This window comes from Nerophis lumbriciformis, linkage group LG13, assembly GCF_033978685.3.
Source record: "Nerophis lumbriciformis linkage group LG13, RoL_Nlum_v2.1, whole genome shotgun sequence".
NCBI classification, from domain to species: Eukaryota; Metazoa; Chordata; class Actinopteri; order Syngnathiformes; family Syngnathidae; genus Nerophis; species Nerophis lumbriciformis.
In genome coordinates, this window is record NC_084560.2 from 37,540,421 (window position 1) to 37,556,578 (window position 16,158).

The 16,158-nt window shown below is 37.5% G+C and overlaps 2 protein-coding genes across 3 annotated transcripts in view; one reads left to right on the forward strand and one right to left on the reverse strand.

The window, feature by feature from the left end:
- The window catches only part of cox17 (cytochrome c oxidase copper chaperone COX17), a 4,937-nt gene extending 229 nt beyond the window's left edge, over positions 1-4,708 (reverse strand). The window contains exons 1-3 of the mRNA XM_072914528.1: positions 4,541-4,708; positions 1,746-1,871; positions 1,560-1,674 (exon numbers count right to left, since the gene is read on the reverse strand). Coding sequence (XP_072770629.1) covers positions 1,590-1,674; positions 1,746-1,864 — 204 coding nt within the window. The 5' untranslated portion in view covers positions 1,865-1,871; positions 4,541-4,708 and the 3' untranslated portion in view covers positions 1,560-1,589. The remainder of the gene's footprint in view (positions 1-1,559; positions 1,675-1,745; positions 1,872-4,540) is intronic.
- A 6,426-nt stretch (positions 4,709-11,134) lies between these two features.
- The window catches only part of hcn5 (hyperpolarization activated cyclic nucleotide-gated potassium channel 5), a 42,336-nt gene continuing 37,312 nt past the window's right edge, over positions 11,135-16,158 (forward strand). The window contains exon 1 of one of the 2 annotated variants that reach the window (XM_061970871.2): positions 11,135-11,613. In XM_061970871.2, coding sequence (XP_061826855.1) covers positions 11,390-11,613 — 224 coding nt within the window. In that variant the 5' untranslated portion in view covers positions 11,135-11,389. The remainder of the gene's footprint in view (positions 11,614-16,158) is intronic. The other variant, XM_061970870.2, reaches the window with a different exon arrangement.

Genomic DNA, 16,158 nt, shown 5'->3' on the forward strand with positions numbered 1-16,158 from the left:
TCAAATACTCTTCACACAACAAGCGGACGCGTGGAGACATGCTTGGATTTAGCACAAGTGCGGCCATCACACTCTTGTGTGGACCAGTTTCACTTTGAAAAGCAAATTAGCAGTTTCCACTTTGCTAACAATTAGGGCTGGGCGATAAAACCATCTACATTTTTCCTGGCTACTGGCCAGCAAACCGCGTACGAATTACCCGAGTACGCATCAGGGGTGTCCAAACTACGGCAGCTTAGCGAGTTTGGCCCGCCAGACGTCACGAGTTTGATAAGGAATCTGGCTAGACGATTATGGCAAAAAAAAATAATCACGATTATTTTTGATTGATATTGTAATCACGATTAATTACACGATTATTCATTAGTTTGAAAACGAGTATTTATTGGAACACCACTTTAAATAGTTAAGAAAAAGGATAATAATTAGTAACGAATAAACCACAACACAAAATATAAATATATATTATATATATAATAGTAGTAATAATACATTTAAATAATTGCAATATAAAAAAACAATACAATTCCGTTTTTCTAGTTCCTTTTACACTTATTTTACCACCATAAAGTGTGTGCTTTTTGTGTCAAATAAAATGTAATAAAATCCTCATATTTATTGATGCAATACATCTTTATTGGTATTTTAGGGCAAAGTACGTATAACAATTGTGTAAATGTATCAATAAGTGCTTTAAGTACATTATGCATGTGTAAGGTACTTATTTGAAACATTTATTTTGTTAGCCCAGTCAGACCGGATGTGGCGCACCGCGCTATTATTGTGAAGGGGCTAAGTGTGCGCCATCGACACGCAATCGATATCAATAAAAAAATGCAGTGGCTGTTTTTTTTCTTCTTTGTCGGAAAAAAGCATGAGTATGGAAGCAAGGTTGGTTGCACGAACAAAAACACTCGCTCTCTGGTAACCGAGCCAAACAGGAAGTGATCACTGGGAGTGACACGCTAACAGCCAATCAGGTGACAGTATCAACTATCAAGTTTGGTTGATTCTTTGCATGGAGTGAGAAGAGAAAGTCCAAATGAAGGAATTGTAGATAAGAGGAAAAGTCACCTGGACACTTTTTGGATGTTTTCAAAGGGACCGTAGCCAGACCAATGTGGTCTGTAAATGATGCAAGGCGCTCATCCCCACCAAGACCTTAGCCGCGCTCACCCTTTAGAGCACAGCTGTAACTTCCTGGCACTAAACCTGCAGAAAGAGTTCTTCTCAGGTTTCTCTATGTTTACATTTTGCACTATTTTGTTACACTTTATGAAACATTTCTTACGTATATTTTCATTTTAAGAGCTTATTGTTAAGAGTGATTAAATGCGATTTTAATATTTTGTTGACATCGTTTGTTTTGCATGCTTGTGTTGACATTTTTACTCCTGCCTGCTGCTTATTTTCCATAAGTCATAAAAATATAAATAATTATCCATATCGACCGATATGAACGACTGATATCGTGATACAGTTTTCAGCCATATCGCCCAGCCCTATGACAGTGTTTAGTGTTATTATATTGTCAAAATACTGCATATTGTGTTACTTACCACACACTCACGCACACACAAGGAAATCCGTTAGATCTTGAATCCAAGCTGCCTCATGCAGTCTTTGTGGGCCTCAATCAGGTCTGTGCAGTTCTCTTCGCCCTTTTCAATGATGCTAAAGAGCAGGAAAACACACGTTAGACGTCACAGGGGTATTTCCGAAGGAGCTTCAGACGAGATAGTTACCACGTGTCTCGAACTTTCTTGGTTTCAGGACAAGCGCAGCACGGCCTGAGTGGCTTCTTCTCCTCGCCGCCCAGGGCGAGGGCGCCGGCCTCCACGCTGGCAGCAGACACGGTCGACATTTTCTGGCTACATGGCGCACGAGGACAAGCAAACCAATGTAGCACCTAATGTCAATTCATGGCAGCAAAGAAACTGACGTTTCTGACAAGTAGCATTATCACTGGGGGACTCGAAAACAAGAAAAAGCACAAAAAGCTGTCCTGACTGCTAAGCTAGCACTCTAAAATGCATAAACAAAATGGGCGGATTGATGCAAAGTATAGTATCAGTATATGTTCAATAATACAGTGATTAGATCGGTGTTTTTATTATTGCAATATCGTTTTTTGTAATTGTTTATAAACTCAGAAAACGAGCCAATAGTATTTTTTTGCTTTTTTTAAATTGTTTTGCACTTTTGACTATTATAAATTGTATATGTGTATGCTGTATGTGCACAAGCAGTGGGACCAAAATGCTAACGTTAGCATGCGACAAGTGTCAAGTTATATATAATGGTACTGCACTACCATGAGCTTATGTAATGAAATGTTGTTCTTATCTGTGCTGTAAAGTTCAAATTTGAATGACAATAAATCTGCGGTCCTCTCCAAGGTTTCTCATAGTCATTCACTTTGACATCCCAGTGGGTTGTGAGTTTTTCCTTGCCCTTTTATGGGCTCTGAACCGAGGATGTCGTCGTGGCTTGTGCAGCCCTTTGAGACACTTGTGATTTAGGGCTATATAAATAAACATTGATTGATTGATTGACTCGGCCGGGGTTTGAACTCACAACCTCCCAGGGGCCGGTATATCTATTTTTAGGAACACTAATACAAAACCTCACAATAATGTCTGATTGAATGCTAAAAACGTTATGACAGGCCGCCTTAAAAAAGGTAATGGAATTTTACATTTTTCTATGAATGATAAAACACCATGTATTGACAAAATATGTATGTCACACCCCCTTTCGATCGACATATTTTGCAATCAAGTGAAACGCAACAAACAGTGAAATATGAACGCGAAGGGTACAAAATAAACCCACCTACAATCTGTAATATCTGATATTTGCTGAATTTCCCCCAGGGATCAATAAAGTACTTTCTATTCTATTCTATACATCACTAAGCTTTAGAACTTTGTTGTGAAAATCTCCTTCCGTGTCTGTGGAAACGCTTCCCGCCCACACTGCTTGGTGGCTCGTCTGAGCTGCTGTGACGTAGATTACCATAGTAACTAATTAGATGACCATAGTAACTCATTAGATGACCATAGTAACTAATTAGATGACAATAGTAACTAATTAGATTGCCATAGTAACTGTTATATCATCTATAAGCGCAGATTCCAACCATTGAAATACTTTGTATTGTTTAAGACTTAAGGTCATTAGAAAACATCACTGCACATCATAATGGCAGCTACACTTTCCACCTTAAAGATCTAAAAAAATTATTTGGGAATGTCCGGCAGGCCAGATTGAAAAGCTCAAAGGGCCGCGTGTGGCCCCCGGGCCTTAATTTGCTCAGGTCTGCTCTAACCACAAGGCCAATGAGGTGGTGTGAATGCATTTCAGCATTCAGACAATTAGCAAGTTGATTAATAGTTTTGAGAAAATACAACTGGAAATGACGCAACATGCTACGTCAATTCAAGCCTTTTTTTTTAAACCTTGTTTTGAAATGCTTTTATCATCATTTATATGTCAAATAATATTACACGGTATCATTCTTGGGGCAGCACGGTGGTAGAGGGGTTAGTGCATCTGCCTCACAATACGAAGGTCCTAAATAGTCTTGGGTTCAATCCCGGGCTCGGGATCTTTCTGTGTGGAGTTTGCATGTTCTCCCCGGGACTGCGTGGGTTCCCTCCGGGTACTCCGGCTTCCTCCCACCTCCAAAAACATGCACCTGGGGATAGGTTGATTGGCAACACTAAAATTGGCCCTAGTGTGTGAATGTGAGTGTGAATGTTGTCTGTCTATCTGTGTTGGTTGGCCCTGTGATGAGGTGGCGACTTGTCCAGGGTGTACCCCGCCTTCCGCCCGATTGTAGCTGAGATAGGCTCCAGCGCCCCCCGCGACCCCAAAAGGGAATAAGCGGTAGAAAATGGATGGATGGATGGATGGTATCATTATTGCAACGTATATATCACGATATACATTTTAGCCCACGCCTTCTCTATTCAGGGGTTTCACGTGACTTTTACTGCTATACAAACTTGACGTTGCCTTGTCAAACCGAAAGTGAAAGTGAGTCGAGTGAATATTACAGCCAACGTTTCCTCATTATATTCTCTTGAGACAATTTCCTTTGATCTCTCCGATCAGTCCACAGTTGATTACGCACGTTCCTAGAGAGGCTGTGATGATGTAATAAGGGTTACAGTTAAAGGACACACGTGGTAGAAGGGAGGCGTGTCCACCAGAAGTAACGCCACTCACGCGTGTATACTTGATTCGATACTGTCGTGTAAAAATTGCGGGGACAAATGAGCAAATACGAAGAACCGCTGTCTAGTTTTGCGGTGTTGGTGGTGTTCAAACGCATAAAAACTTGCCAACGTCCGACATTACATAACCGACGCATGTGGCTGGCTAACTAGCTTAGAAGCTAAAACGCGACGCCGTTACGTCACGCCCTCAAAGTTCCCAAAAGCCGGCAAATGTCCACGTTTCCGTTCACAAACGACAGCGTTCGACACAGTAACGGCCAACCCGGTCGGTGTTCCCGGTGTCAGAGCCGACTTACCAGTAGAAGGAGGCAGTGGGTGATGCGAGCGAGCGAGCGTTTCACCTTCACGATGGACCACAGGAAGTAACCGGCGCGTGTCACATGACCTCAGCGGCGGCGCAAAGCCTTCTGGGATATGTAGTCTTCTTGCGGCTCACAGACAGGAAGATAAAACTTTTATTAGTAGATTGCACAGTACAGTACATATTCCGTACAATTGACCACTAAATAGTAACACCCGAATACGTTTTTCAACTTGTTTAAGTCGGGGTCCACGTTAATCAATTCATGGTATATGGTAATAAATAAATGATAAATGATAAATGGGTTGTACTTGTATAGCGCTTTTCTACCTTCAAGGTACTCAAAGCGCTTTGACACTACTTCCACATTTACCCAATCACACACATTCACACACTGATGGAGGGAGCAGCCATGTAAGGCGCTACCAGCACCCATCAGGAGCAAGGGTGAAGTGTCTTGCTCAGGACACAACGGACATGACGAGGTTGGTACTAGGTGGGGATTGAACCAGGGACCCTCGGGTCGCGCACGTCCACTCTTCCACTGCGCCACGCCGTAAATTCGTTTTTTTTCTTGCATTATGGTCAAAACACCTGTTTCTGCCACACACAAAAAAAATCCCCAGTAGTAGGTATTAATTAAGAGAACAAAAGTCATAACTATGAAATAAAAAATAATAATTATAAGATTTTTTTCAAAAGTCTAAATTTTGCGCAGTTTGTAATCTCATAATTATACATTTTCATCTCATAATTTCGATTTTTTTTATCTCATAGTTTACACTTTATACCTCATAATTATGACTTTTTAAAATCTCATATTTATACATTTGTATCTCTGAATAATGACCGTGTATTTCATAAATTTGACTTATCTTATACTTTAGATTTTTATCTCATAATTATGACTTTATATCATAATGAGATAAAAGTCATAATTATGAGATAAAAAGTCAAAATTATCCACAGTTTGTATTTCATTCATCCATCATCCATTTAAACTATTTATCTCATAATTATGACTTTATATTTCATCATTTCGATTTTTTAATCTCCTAACTCTTTATTTCATTGTTTAGACTTTATCTCCTAATTTCGATTTTTTTTATCTGATATGACTTTTTATCTCATGATTATGACTTATTTCACAGTTTAGATTTTCTTATCGCCTAAATTCGATTTTATTAATCTCATAATTCTAACTTTTCATCTCATTATTTAGACATTTTTATCTCCTACTTTTGACTTTTTTACTCATATTTATGAGTTTTTATTTTCTGACTTTTTATTTCATAATTTAAACTTTATCTGCAAATGTAGACTTATTTCAAAATTATAACTTTTTATTTCATATATATTTTTATCTCATAATTATGACTTCTTCTCATAATTTAACAATATGACGTGAAATAAAATGTATTAGTTTTAATACAATTTTTTTTTAAATATTTTTTATTTCAGGCAAATTCAAAATTTTGTGATACAGACTAAAAAACAATGTTAATTAAGTTATTCCTTCTTATAAGTTGATATATCCATCCATCCATCCATTTTCTACCGCTTGTCCCTTTTGGGGTCGCGGGGGGTCGCTGGAGCCTATCTCAGCTGCACTCGGGCGGTAGGCGGGGTACACCCCGGACAAGTCGCCACCTCATCACAGAAGTTGATACATATTTCTTTCTATTTTGGTTTCCTTTTATATTAAAATGTTATGTTATGCAGAGTTGTACTTATAACAATTTTACAGACAAACATTGTTATAGTCGCTGCAGAGACTTGTGAAGGGGGGTTGGGGGGGGAGGTCTGTTGCAAAAAGTTTTCAAGTTTTCTTCTACCGAGAGGGTGGATTTATGGCTCTTAGAAGGGAGCCGGATTTTGAGGAGCCGTTCCTTTAAAAGAGTCGTTCAAAAAACTGTCTCGTAAAAAAAAAAAATACTGTATACATATATATATATATATATATATATATATATATATATATATATATATATATATATATATATATATTTAAAGTAACGTGTTTTCATGAGGGAAACAAGCAATTGTGGCAGTAATAAAGCACATCTGGCGGCTAAAGTGGATAGTGCATGCCCCGAAATTTGTTACGTTTCATGTGTCAGGTAAACTGTGACGAACGGGGCCTTATGACTCCCATTCCTCCTGTATATTGTGCTCCTGAATATATAGTTAAATGAAAAATGTTGCTGATCAATTTGAATGTATTATTTATTCAATTTAATTTATCAGTATCAAATGGTTCAAGTCGGTCAAGAAATGTTTAGAGTTGAAACTATAAAATTAAAAAAATATATACAATAAAATTAATTGTTTAAAAATTGTAACACGTGTGATAATTTTATTAAATTTTAATGAAAATTAAACAAATGTATACATTTTATTTAAAAAAAATATTAAAATAAAAAAATATATATATTTATAACTTCAAGCAAATGTATGCACTTTAAATATTTCCTGTTACAAACTAAAAAACAATGTTAATAAGGTTATTTGTTGTGAGTTTATCTATTTGTCTTTTTTTGTTGTTTTTATTTGAGAAGGATAATAAGGTTATGCAGAGGTGGATAGTGCACCCCCAAATTTGTCACGTTCCATGTGTCAGGTAAACGGCGATGAACGGGGCCTTATGAACCCCTTTCCTACTGTGTATTGTGCTCCTGAGTTAATGTTGCTGTTCAATTTGAATGTATTATTATTTATTCAATTTAATTTATAAATAAATAAATGATAAATGGGTTGTACTTGTATAGCGCTTTTCTACCTTCAAGGTACTCAAAGCGCTTTGACACTACTTCCACATTTACCCATTCACACACACATTCACACACTGATGGAGGGAGCTGCCATGCAAGGCGCTACCAGCACCCATCAGGAGCAAGGGTGAAGTGTCTTGCTCAGGACACAACGGACATGACAAGGTTGGTACTAGGTGGGGATTGAACCAGGGACCCTCGGGTCGCGCACGGCCACTCTTCCACTGCGCCACGCCGTCAGTATCATATGGTTCAAGTCGGTCAAAAAATGTTTATAGTTTAAATTTATTGAAACTATAAAATTAAAAAAAGTCATACAATTGTCTAAAACATTGTAACAAACATGATCATTTTAACTAAAATGAAACAAATTAATGCACTTTAAATATTTTCTGTTACAAACTATCCATCCATCTATCCATTTTCTACCGCTTGTCCCTTTCGGGGTCGGGGGGTGCTAGAGCCTATCTCAGCTGCACTGTTAATACAATTATTTGTTGTGAGTTGATCTCTATGTATTTTTTGTTTTTATTTGAGAAGGATAAAATGTTATGCAGAGGTGGATAGTGCAACCCCAAATTCGTCACATTTCATGTGTCAGGCTACAGCAACCAACGGGGCCATACAAATCCCATTTCTCCTGCACGTGATTGACCCAGGTCGACTCGGCCAGAACAAACTCCAGCTGACCTTTGACCCCGGCGAGTACAAGCAGCGGAGATGCGTGTTCGGAAAAAGAGGAAAAGCAAAGGCTCAGATGAATTATGGCTCGGGAGCAGTGAAATGTGAAAAAATGCACCCCTGCGTCACTGTCCTCCACCAGCTGTGTCCCGCTTAAAGAAAGCGCTAAGCTCTGCATTTTATTCACCTTTTTTTGCAACACTAAGCAGCACATTGCAGCCTGTGGTGATGAAGATGATGAAGACTTGTGCGAGTCTTCATCGTCCCCCTCACATCTTTTTTTGAAAGGCTGCCAGGAAATGGGCAGAGTGAGCGCTCTTCTCTCTCTCCAAGTCTGCTGATGAGCCCACAAATTGCCTCCCATGACAATAAGGTGCCGTGTGATTGGACAAAACAGAAAGAGAAATAGCAAAACAAGTAAAGGAAAAAAAAAAGTGTATTTTAATGGTTACAGCATGACTGCTGACAACATCAGTGGTCCTAAAAATATTCCTTTTGAGCTTGTGGATTCCAAATTGACAGTTAATACAAAACACGGTTGTATCCACAATGTATCCCACAGGGCACGGGCGATGTGGCCTGAAACATAATCCCCACTTTTCTACTACATAGGGGCCCGCTCAAACATGAACTTCTTGCTCTTCAACAATCATATCTCAGCTACTTACAGTTTATAACCTTGTCAAATGTGCTGAAAGCATCGCAAACATTGTTGTCACAAATAAATACTCATCAAATATACTGAAGTAATACATGTTGACATTTACATATACAGTGAATTACGGACTATAAGCCAGTACTTTTTTTCCCTACGCTTTGCACCCTGCGGCTTGTAAAACGGTGCGGCTAATTTATGGATTGTTCTTCTCTGACACCCATAAAGCGAATAGTTTAAAAAAAAGAAAGAAAGAAAGAAATACACTGAAAAAGTGTGTAATCGTTTGTGCTATGGCGCCATCTTTTGGAGGAGTCCGCTCACTGCAGGCGCTACATTGCCCTTCTGTCTAGACTTAGCTTTGAACCGGAAGTAGAAGTGCCGTTCATAGCGTTTCTACTTGTATGGATTCTTCATTGATCGCTCCAAGCAACGTTTGTAAGTTTTACAATATAACTAAAACAATTCTTACTTATCAAACCGTCCCATGTGGGATGTCTGTAGGAGTGTTATCCTAATATAATCAAACTAGCATCGTTAGCATTAGCTAATATGTTAACACATTTACAAGTGTCTATGTTAGTATTATTAACTTACAACGGCATTCTTTTTGTATTGTTTCAATTTCGTAAATTCACCAAAACGTCACCGTGGAGTCATTGAGTCTGTTTAGCTGATTGGAGAGCTAGTTTGCGCAGCTAGTGGGTCCATGACGATGACTTCTGTTTTGTTTGATCAGCCGTTTTACTGCCGTGTTATAGACACCGTTTGGAAACAATTAAGATATGTAAATAATCATTTACAAAATATTTTTGTGTAAATAACTAATTTCACAACGTATATATCTGCGGCTTATATATGGGAATATATTTTATCTTCTAAAACGTAGTGGGTGCGGCTTATATACCGGTGCGCTCTATGGTCTGGGAAATACAGTAAGTACACAATGCAAAAATAAGTTAATTCTAACTAAATTCATAATAATCAATAATGTATAAATTAACATCATTTATTAACTAAACTGATAAAAAGTGCAAATGAAAATAGAGCTTCATCACTTCATTCAGAATTTTTGCACTTAAGAAACTTCTCTGTGACTTTAGTTCCAGATTTTACTGCCAAAAGTGGTGAAAAAGTGTCTTACTATATATATATTTATATATATATATATATATATATATATATATATATATATATATATATATATATATATATATATATGAAAATCAATATTAATAAAAACAATTGTACATATATACATTAACATATATGCACACATATATATGCATACATATATACTTATAAATACATATACATACATATATACATACATTTACACACACATATATATACTTATATATACATATACTTCATATATACATAATACATATATAGTATGGTATATATGTATGTTAGATAGGGTCCAGCACCCCCGCAACCCTGATAGGGACAAGCGGTAGAAAATGGATGGATATATATACAAACATATATACTTATATATACATAAACTTCAATCATTAATAAAAAAAAAAGTGTATATAAATATATACATATATGCAAAAATATATATGCATACATATATATTTATAAATACATATACATATATACTTATATATACATCAACTTCAATCAATATTAATAAAAAATGTGTGTATAGATATATACATATGCATATATGCACACATATATACTTATAAATACATATACACACATGTACATATATACTACATATATACATTTACACACATACTTCATACATATATATATATATATATATGTATATAAATATATATATACACATATATATATATATATATACATACATATAAACATACACATATATGTATATATATATACACACATATATATATACACATATATACATAAACACACATATATACATATATATACTGTGTATATATATATATATAATATATATAAACACACCATACTGTTACCTAATTGGAAATGGGTTTTTTTATATATCGATTTCATGTCTATCGCGTTATACATTATAATTATATCCTTTTATCACTCAGCCCTCATACTGAGTCGTAAGCCTCCTTCACAGACAGTCCCGTTATAAAGTGTTCACGAGCTACGGAGCTACGGACTAACAGCTGCCATTAAATTTATTTGTGCCGCACAAATAAACGAACGTAACGCTTTATTCAAAAAGTAAGTCTTGATCACTGATCTTTATTTTGGCACCCTTTGAAAAGCGCAAAGCAAGCAACAACCATGCGGCGACACGGTCCAAGCGGGCATGAAGTCCCCTCTCTCGCTGACATGACCTTACACTTCATCCGACATGCGGCTTGATGAAAATGAGGAAAAGACCAACAAGTCGCACAGGGGGGGGCCATCAAGTAACAGCGGAGTGTTTGGTTACACGGCAGCTTGGCCAGTGTCCCGCACGTGACGCTCCAGCACTAATAAGGACTGGACTTGATCCTCTTGGCACGCCATGATGGATGGAGGATGAAAGTCGAGTCGTGAATAGTTGATGAGAAAACGAGAAGAAAGGTCTGGATGCAGAAATAGAGGGAGAGGAGAGAGAGAGAGAGGAAGGGAGGTAGGATGGAGGGAGGGAGGATGGGTTTCGTCCCGTCGCCTCGCAGCTTCATCGCACTTTGGGCTCCTGAACACCAAAGTGTCTTGTTGTTGACTCCACGGGAGCAAGTGGCGCTACAAAAAGAAGAAGAAGAAGAAGAGGAGGCGCAGGCGGGATGGTCCCATGAGGAGATCACAGCACGCCACGGCGGCCATGGAGAGGCTGAAGGGTCCCGGGGGTCGGGCGGGGGGCTGCTGCAGGTCTGCCCGCGGGTGGCGAGCCCTGCTCCTGCCTCAGCAGAACCGCCAGTCGCTCTACATGTACGGCAGCGAGGTGGCCGTGGAGCAGGAGTGCAGGCGGCAGCTGCAGAGCGGCGTCTTTGTCATCCACCCGTTCAGCCTCATGAGGTAACACACATGGACACCCCCATAGCCAATAACAACTCTTTTAAAGTTACATTCACTTTTTTACACCATGCACTTCAATAATGTTTACAATATTGATTTAACTTTGACTTTTTTATACTGTCCTTCAATTTGTCTCTTTATGGAATTTATAGAGAAAATATTTATATTTCATATTGGCAATTAGATTGATTTGCATGATATTACTTTGTGTGAGATATTGTTTGTTCATTACACATTTGAAATGATTCACATTATTAGGGCTGTGAATCTTTGGGCACCTCATGAGTCCGTCTAATTACCATTTTTTGGGGTGACAAATATTACAGAATCAATGTATTTTTATTGTATATATTGTTAATTTATTTATCTATTTATTTTATTTTGTCTCATTTTCACTTTTAAAAAATATTTTCTCTATTCAAACAGATTCTCGCAATGTATTATTTGGTATAATAATTATAATAAAACTTTTAAAAACAGGTTACAGGTTAGAAAAGCTCTTTCTGGTTGCATGGAGATGACCTAAAAATGTCAAATGTTTTTGTATCAAAAAAATAAGAAAAATAAAAAATATACATACATATATATATATATATATATATATATATATATATATATATCCATCCATTTTCTACCGCTTATTCCCTTTTGGGGTCGCGGGGGGCGCTGGAGCCTATCTCAGCTACAATCGGGCGGAAGGCGGGTACACCCTGTCCAAGTCGCCACCTCATCGCAGGGGCAACACAGTATATATATATATATATATACACATACACTATTGAACCGTTTCGGTACGGGGGTTCGGTTCGGAGGTGTACCGAACGAGTTTCCACACGAACATATTAAGCTAAGCTAAAGTCTTAACAAGCTGCTCCGTTTCCTTCTGCCTGTCTCTGTCAGTACTCTACACAGCACCCAGCATTGTCCCACCCACACAACCATCTGATTGGTTACATACAGAGCGGTAACAGCCAATCAGCAGTGCGTAATCAGAGCGGTAACAGCCAATCAGCAGTGTGTATTCAGAGTGCATGTAGTCAGTGCTTAGCGTTTAGCAGGTAAGCATCAGACAGCGGACTCTCCCCAAATTATAATAAACACCTCCCTGTCAACTACTAGTAACATCACTATGAGCCCGTTGACCTTCTAGAAATATAAACTGCAGCTCAGCTCGCTTGCAGTCCTGGCTTGAGGTGAAGGCTAATTCGCTTTTAGCGTAACGTTAGCTCATTTTGCGATGTGTGTGTGTGTGTGTGTGCGTGTGTGTTATGGACAGCAAAGCCCTGTCTGTCTGTTATTTCACTTTACCTTTTTCTGTGTTGATTGAGCTGTGTTGAAGCAGCAAAAAAGGACATTATGTTAAATGAAGAGTTTCTGTCTCTGATAGTTGATATAATAATGTAACTGCATCATTAAGCCTACATGAAATCCATGGTGTTCAGGGATGAATAGTCTCTCCTATTGCTATTGTACTATTTTTTCAGCTATAGTTACATTAATCATTAGTAATGGAGCAGCCTAGTTTTGAATGGCAGGGTCCCTGCTATCACATGTTGATAAAAATATAACATTTACACAATAAAAATCAACTACAGGCTTCCCAAATGCTGTAATAAATTAAGTATGATGAGTGGACTTGAAACTGTTTAATGTTGCACTTTTTATATGTAGAAGAAAAGTTTTGTCATTTTATTTAATCTGAGCAACAACTTGAGGCAGTTTAATGTGGATTAATGTGGGCAGAATTATTATAGTGTTCCTAATGTTAAAAGGATAAAGCCATTGTTTACAAATTTGGTAAATAAATAACCAAAAAATTTATATTTTGTTGTTTTCTTACTGTACCGAAAATGAACCGAACGTGACCTCTAAACCGAGGTACGTACCGAACCGAAATTTTTGCGTACCGTTACACCCTTAATATATACATATATATGTTTTGTTTTTTTGTTAATACGAATACATTAAAAAAAAGTTTTTTTAGACCATCTCCAATAATTATTAGGTTGAGATGTACAAAATTTGCTAAAATTCTAGCATTAAAAGGTTAATATGCTAACATTTGCATGCTAAAAGGGGAAGAGCTAGCATACTTCTGAGATGGCGACAAGTAACGGAATCCATGATTATTAGGTTAAAAAGTATGACATTAGCTTAAACGTAGCATCAAAGGTTAAGTAACAAAATCCATGATTATTAGGTTAAAAGTATGAAATGTTCTAAAATGCTAACATAAAACATAAGCGTGTTAACAGGGCTAGCATACTTATTAGATCGCGTAACAAAATCAACGATTATTAGGTTAAAACATACGGAATTAGCTAAAAGTCTAGCATGAAACGTTAATATGCTCACATCCATCCATCCATTTACTACCGCTTGTCCCTTTTGGGGTGGCGGGTGGTACTGGAGCCTATCTCAGATGCATTCGGGCGGAAGGCGGCGTACACCCTGGACAAGTCGCTACCTCATCGCAGGGCCAACACAGATAGACAGACAACTTTCACACACTAGGGCCAATTTAGTGTTGACATATGAATGCTAAAAGGGAAAGAGCCATATGGGATGGCACCAAGTAACAGAGTCAATGATTAGGTTAAAAAGTTCGAAATTAGCTTAAACTTAGCGTTAAAGGTTAAGTAACAAAATCCATGATTCATTAGGTTAAAAGTATGAAAAATTCTTAAATGCTAGCGTAAAACATTAGCATGGTAACAGGGGAATAGCTAACATACCGTATTTTTCGGATTATAAATCGCTCCGGAGTATACGTCGCACCGGCCGAAAATGCATAATAAAGAAGGAAAAAAACATATATAAGTCGCACTCGAGTATAAGTCGCATTTTGGGGACATTTCTTTGATAAAACCCAACACCAAGAATAGACATTTGAAAGGCAATTTAAAATAAATAAAGAATAGTGAACAACAGGCTGAATAAGTGTACGTTATATGAGGCATAAATAACCAACTGAGAACGTGCCTGGTATGTTAACGTAACATATTATGGTAAGAGTCATTCAAATAACTATAACATATAGAACATGCTATACGTTTACCAAACAATCTGTCACTCCATCCATCCATCCATCCATCCATTTTCTACCGTTTGTCCCTTTTGGGGTCGCGGGGGAAATCGCTAAATCCGGTGAAATCTTATACGTCTAGTCTCTTATGTGAATGAGCTAAATAATATTATTTTATATTTTATGGTAATGTGTTAATAATTTCACACATAAGTCGCTTCTGAGTAAAGTTGCACCCCCGGCCAAACTATGAAAAAAACTGCGACATATAGTCCGAAAAATACGGTAGTGTTGACATATACATGCTAAAAGGGAAAGAGCCATCTGGGATGGCACCAAGTAACAGAGTCAATGATTATTAGGTTAAAAAGTACGAAATTAGCTTAAACTTAGCATTAAAGGTTAAGTAACAAAATCCATGATTCATTAGGTTAAAAGTATGAAAAATTCTTAAATGCTAGCGTAAAACATTAGCATGGTAACAGGGGAATAGCTAACATACTTATAAGATGCCGCTATGGAAAGAATAATTATTAGGTTAAAACGTACGAAATTTGCTAAAATTCTAGCATTAAAGGATAATATGTAAGGGTGTAACGGTACACAAAAATTTCGGTTCAGTACATACCTCGGTTTAGAGGTCATGGTTCGGTTCATTTTCGGTACAGTAAGAAAACAACAAAATATACATTTTCTGGTTATTTATTTACCAAAATTTGTAAACAATGGCTTTATCCTTTTAACATTGCTTTAAAATAGCTCTGTGTGTGATGGATGTGAGCCACCACTAGGCTGATGAGTGCAACAGCAGGCAGTCATGAATGCTAAGGATAACAATAACATACATATACACACAGGGTCCATTGCCAGGGTTAATGTGGTCAACATATATAAAATAAAAACTAAATAAGATGATGCTCAGAATTGGTTTCTTAACAAAACCTTTCTACATATAAAGTGCAACATTTCCACATATAAAGTGCAACATTAAACTGCTTCAAGTTGTTGCACAGATTAAATAAAATGACATAACTTTTCTTCTACATATAAAATGTGCAACATTAAACAGTTTCAAGTCAACTCAGCCTCAGATTAACTTTTCTTTTCCCCCCCAGCCTTTAACCCTGGTAACTTTCACTCAATCTTCATGTTTTTTGCCAGAAAAATCAGTTTATCCACATTGTCTGCAGAAAGAGCAGACCTGCTTGCAGTTAAAATGTCTCCAGCTGTGGACAATCCCTTTCGCTGGGCACGGAGGTAGCAGGTATGGCAAGGTAGTGCCTGGCTAACTTGGCAGTAAGAGGATACATGGGCTCATTGGTCTTCAACCATAGAAGTGGGTCAAAATCTAGTTTTTAATGCAATATGGTCTTAAATCTCCTGCTATAAAAACACCAACGGCATTTGTTATTGCTTTAGCCCTGCCCGACTCGCTGAGGAGAGGCTGCTTGAATGCGGTGTTTGCACGACACTCGTCTTTATCTTTGTTGAAGCGACGTTATCCATTGTTGTATCGCACC